The 5730-nt window shown below is 37.6% G+C and overlaps 1 protein-coding gene across 1 annotated transcript; it reads right to left on the bottom strand.

Moving 5' to 3' along the window:
• Positions 1-4301: 4301 nt before the first annotated feature.
• Positions 4302-5493, bottom strand: LOC100989330 (keratin-associated protein 26-1). The gene has a single exon (XM_003813203.6). The coding sequence runs from the start codon at positions 5211-5213 to the stop codon at positions 4581-4583; it is 633 nt and encodes a 210-aa protein (XP_003813251.1). The 5' UTR covers positions 5214-5493; the 3' UTR covers positions 4302-4580.
• Between the last annotated feature and the right edge of the window lie 237 nt (positions 5494-5730).

Raw genomic sequence — 5730 nt, forward strand, 5'->3', positions numbered from 1 at the left:
TTAACTGGTATTTCTTAGTCCTCCCTACTTAGGTGAGCCAGAAAAGGTAGTGCGGGCATCGTGTGGAGTGGGAAAAATACCCTTTCCTTGGGTTGAATAAGGTCCTGGTAAAGTCTTTTTTTCCTGAAGAGTAAGGATTTATGATGGAGGAGGTTCTGAGCATGCTCTTCTAGGATTATTCCTCTCTTTCTCTTGACAGAGCCATTGGGGCATCATCCTTGGATTTCTTCCATGAGAAACCTGTGGGATTCCTAGAGGCAAAAACCATGGAGTATATGAGGTATGAGGCATCCTTAAGACTGTTGCAGCTAGGAGGGTTTGATACACATGCTGGTACACACTCAGCCTCCAGAAATTCCTCAAATTTGTGATTTAAGTGTTCCTACCAGATGATGGCTTCAGCAGCTTTTGCTCTAGGAAAGCATACTCCAGATGTGACTCTAGACTCACCTGCCTCCCCAGATTTTGGAGTGGAATTTGGCCCTCCAGACTTAGCTCTTTGACGGGTTCAGGAAAAGTCATTGATTTTCAAGTTGCCCATTGTTTTCTTGTTGTAAGACAGGATTGGTGACTCTTAAGCTCCTTACGGGTTGGAATGGAAACCAGAAATCCATACATTTGTTGAGTCATCATCCCCAATGGCATCACTTTCATTAATTTCTGGAAAAATTCTCTAAGCAAAAATATAGTTTCAGTGGAGAATGAAATTAATGTTTATACTGGCAAGTGACTATTCAGAGTTAAGTTTAGAAAGAAGACTCAGAATCCAAATTCTACCCTCAAAATATCTGAGTATCTGTTAGACTAACTCTGTTTTCATTTTTCTTATGTATGACTGATTTAAAGACTCTAATAATTATTAAGGTATATGTTTACTTTTACCTCAACCCATTTCAATCAAGATAAAGAAGAAGATGATTCTGTGTGTCTTTCTTATGTATTTGGTATGTGGAGTCTCATCTTGAAATTAAGGAAAAGTAGTGATGCTTCACAATTGCTTTTGATGGAGACTAACGCTTTCTTGATTAAAGTTCAGTTGAAAAGGGCAATGTATTATTTGCGCTTATGGTTTGACAAAATGATGTCAGCTTTTATAAAATCCAGTTTGAAAATGACTACATCCAGAAGGTTAATCACAAGGAACACAATGGTACCTGAATATTAATAAAGAAATATTTAAATTTTGTGAAAAGAGGAGCCTAAAGATCTACCCTCCACTTACCTTACTCATGGGAATAAAACCTATACAACTAGAAGTCAAAACTTATCAGATAGTACATTGCCCTGTAATTTGCTCAAATAAATAAATCTTCATATTACACTTGTAATGTAGTTTACTGTGGAGAAACACAGACTTTGAGAAAACTTAAAAATAAATCTCAGACAAGTAATTTACAATCTCTATGATTGTGGCTAAATTATGAACAATTAGAGCTACTGTGCTGGATATTAAAGAAATTAAATTAATAAAATACTAAATCAGACATAGCTGGCAACAGACAAGTATCAAAGGTGGACTAAGGTATAGCTATTAGCATGTCCTGTCTAGTCACGGGATAATTGATACAGAACTTTCCTTAATTCCTAGCGCTTGGACTTGTAAGCTGTGGGGAAATGAGAAGCAAACATTTATTTCCCCCAGACTCAGGAAAGATAGCATAAAACAAAACTCCAAAGGAAAAAATGTGAATTTCTCATCACCATCCAATCAAAATGCAATCTACTGTCATTCAAATCAATAAACATTTACAGAGAGCCTAGTCATGGTACTGCCACAAAAGCAGCATTTGAAGGGCTCAAAGTGTAGAGGAGAGTTTATAAATGCAAATAATGAAAAATAAAACATGTTAGTGAGGTAAGGCTAGACAATTAGTCAACAGAACAGAATAGAGTCAAGAAATAGACCCATCCATTTAAAGATAATGTATTTACGAAAAAAGGGGCACGGAACTGCAGAGTAGTAGAAAAAGGAGAGTGTTTTAGGAGATAGTGCTGATTCAACAGAATTTTGACCACTAACTCACATCACACACAGGCACACAGACACACACACATAAACACACAAACAGCTTTTCATTGATGGCATATTTAAATGTGGAAAATCAAATGAGAAAGTTTCTAAAGTTAATATTTTTATTAATTTGGGGTAAACAAAGATTTATTTAAAAGGATGAGAAAATTACTAACTATAAACAGAAGATCAATAAATTAGATTCATTTCTGTTAATCTAAATACACCATTAAGGGCATAAAAAGACAAGGAATGATATGGAAGAAGTTAAGCTAAATATGTATAATCAACAAAGAGTTAATATCTAGACCATGTGAAGAACTATCCAATCCTGAAGACAGACAAACCTACTAAAAATAGGGACAAATGACATGGATGTTACTTCAAGCAAAAAATTTAAATGGCCAAGAAACAAGAAACATTTTATTTAAAAAGTGCTCAATTCAATGGACCATCAAGAAAATTAAAAATAAAACAAACATTTTTTAGAATTACATTCTCACTAGAAGTGCTAAATGTAAATAGGCTGACAACTTCAAGTGTTGGTGAGGGTGTAGAACAACTGGAATTCTCATACTCTGATAGTAGAAGTCAATATTAGCATAACTGCAAGGATAACTTTGTAATGGTATAAAATAGAGCTGAACAAGCACATCCTACATAACTTAATTCCACCCTTACACATATTGCAGAATAGAAATAGATCCAGATGTGTATTAAAATATAGCCGAAGAATACAAGAATATTCTGTACACTAATTCTAATAGATCCAAACTAGAAACAACCCAAAGGCTCATCAACAAAAGAATGTATAAATATATTTTGGTGTTTTAGCCTTGAATATTATGTACACAAAAAATTAAAAGACTACTGGTACATATAACAATATGGAAAAATCACACATAATATTTAGTACAAGAAGACAGACACCAATGGGTAAATACTTTATAATTTCATTTTACAGTTCAAAAACATGCAAAAATTAGTTATGTATGTTATATGTTAACTAAAATCTCATTTAAAATGATGTTAAAAATAACAGTTCAACAAGATTAACAGTAGACATATGGCTGAGATAAAATTCAGGCTGAGCCAATGTGTGATTAGGGTAAGAGGCACAGAGAGGGCCGGGGAAAGGCTTCAAAAAATAGGGGATACAGATGTCACAAATTCAAAATATCCAGGAGAGCAAGCAAATAAGGCAAATAATGAACCAGAATGAAATTAACAACAGTGGCATGATCATGATAGTAAGTGGTACTGGTATTCTGCTTCATTGTCAGGAAGTCTCTAGGGCAAGATTGAACTGAGAACCAGAAGTGTGTGCCCTGTCTAAAGGGAACAGCTGGGAGTTACTGCGAGCTGCCTGCCAATCACTTTCTTGCACAGTGATACAGTTTCTAGCTTTTCTAGCTATTCCAGTTCCTCAAAAAGGTAAATATTCATGCTTTTAAAACTTTATTTTCTTTTAATTAATGAAATATACGCCCCCACACATTTTAGGTTGAGTGAGAGAAAAAATGTATCTTTAATTGTTACATGTCCCATAGCTTATAACTTCTGGCAAATTCTGTGATAGTTCAGGACTGTTTTGTTCACCTCAGTATCTTTTGTGCCTGGCATATAGTATGCAAGCAGTACATTTGTTTCTGAATAAATCAAAAGATTAATTAATGAACTCAGACTGTGTTTTTTTAAAAGCAAGTATGAGTTTTCAAAACAGAGCTGAAGAACATACCGCTCTCGATGATGACCTATGCAAAAGGATGGATGATTGTAAAAAGCATATGTTTGGGGACCCATGTGTAAGTCAGGATCGCAGGAGCTTAGTTTTATTATTTGCAATATTGAGCAAAAGAGCATGAAGCCAGAGAGGTATGGGGGAGAAAGACAGTGGGGGAACTAGGTGTCATGCTAAGAGGTTTGAATATTTATCTTATGGGAATAGATTATAGGAAGCCATCAAAGACGTAAGCAGAAACTTGGTTAGGTTTGCAATTAGAAAGAACATTCTGGTGGAAGTGTGTTCATGGGGTAGAGAGATAAGAGACATCACTCCTAATTTTTCCTTTTCAAAACAGCTTTCCCAAGGACTTTTTGGGTCTCTCAAGTACATAAGGTCAGAAGTCTAAAAAGCAGCTTAAGGAATAAACCATCAAACAATCCCTCTACTGTCAGGTAAGAATATATGGTTGAGTATCACTTGTCCAACTCAGTCATCTTGCAAGCAATTGACGTTGGTTATTTCTGTGTTAAAATTAAGTCATGAAACACAAAGCGCTGAACCAGATTCTTAATTTGGACTTAATCGCATTTATTATAGTGCAAAACAAATACATTCTTCCCAGACCAGAGCAACATTGAATAGCATTGTAAACTAATTTTTTTGATGTCAAGAAAAGATGAAAACAAGATAAAACATGCGAGAGAAGCAGCTTGCATTAGATCAGGCACAGTAAAACTAAGAAACATCAGTTGCTACTAGCAAAGAAGCAAAAGTCCATGGAGTTTGAATTTTTGTTGTGGATGCTCAGAGTGATTATTCACTGGAACAAAGAAGCTGCTGGTTTCACAGTCCAGAGCAAGATGGACGACACGTGCTGAACACATGGGTCAGAGGTTGGCAACCACTGAACAGAGGCCCCAGAGGTCTGAGGCTGCTGGACACAACGTGAAGACTTTGAGGACGATAGGCCAAGCAACTCGAGGGTTGGCATCCAGAAGTGAGGAGGTTCTGGGGCTGGCAACTCTTGGACAAGCAGAATTGGGGGCGATAGGCATTGGGCACACAGTCTCCTATGGGCTGGTAACTATTGAGCAGCGGCCTCAGTGGACGACAGCCGCTGGACACATACCTCTGTGGTCTACAGGATACTGGAAGGCAGGAACTGGAGAAGAAAGAAGCAGGAAGAAAACTGCTTCCTTGGCAAGGCCTGGGCACGTAGTAAGCAGTGGAAGAACCGCAAGAGGTTTCAAGATTGCCGGTCTCACAGTGGACCGGCTGGCAGCTGGTTGGTTCACCGCAGGTCTCTTGGCAGTTGTCTGTGACCCAGGTATGGTCTTGAGAGCTAGTGGGTAAGTAGAGGACATCTCCACAGCTCACGCTGGTAGGGCAGAGGTCGATGGAGGTGAGAGGAATATGGCGGGAGGTTCTGAGAGATCCTGAGCTGGAGTTTCCCGAGCAGTAGCTGGGGCAAGACATAGTGAGGTTGTGAGAGCAGGCTGCAGTTGAGGCAAAGAAGTGAGTGTCTGAAGTTTGTTCTGCCCTTCCTTAGCTTCACCCTTTATTTATCCCTAGAAGGTGGTGCTTCTGCGTGCAGACTCTTCCTCTTGTTGTATGAAGATGCATCAGAACTCTTTATTATAGCCAAGGAAGTGATGCTTCCACCTTCCATAAAACTGGATGCTCCTTGCAATGCCATCCATTGATTACGTCTATCTATAAACCAATGCGACTGCGTTTTAATAGGATCTATCCTTCTTAAATTATCCAAACAAAACAGACACATTTTAAAGCCTATGTGCTTATTCCAATTATAACCACCATTGCACAAACATTCTTAAGATTCCTCTCTTAGAATTGTATTTGAAAGTTGTAGCAACTTCTTTGAAACAGTGAGAACTTACATCTTTTTGAAGAAAAATTCTATTCTTCTTGGAAATTGCCAGAAGTGAGTAACTTGGAACAAGTATAAGAGAAAATGAAAATTCTTGCAAAC

Source organism: Pan paniscus, chromosome 22 (genome assembly GCF_029289425.2).
Source record: "Pan paniscus chromosome 22, NHGRI_mPanPan1-v2.0_pri, whole genome shotgun sequence".
In the NCBI taxonomy this organism is placed as follows: domain Eukaryota; kingdom Metazoa; phylum Chordata; class Mammalia; order Primates; family Hominidae; genus Pan; species Pan paniscus.

Bases quoted from the DNA above. Each gene is read 5' to 3' on its own strand.
- LOC100989330 (XM_003813203.6), bottom strand. From the start codon at position 5,213: ATGTCTTGCCCCAGCTACTGCTCGGGAAACTCCAGCTCAGGATCTCTC.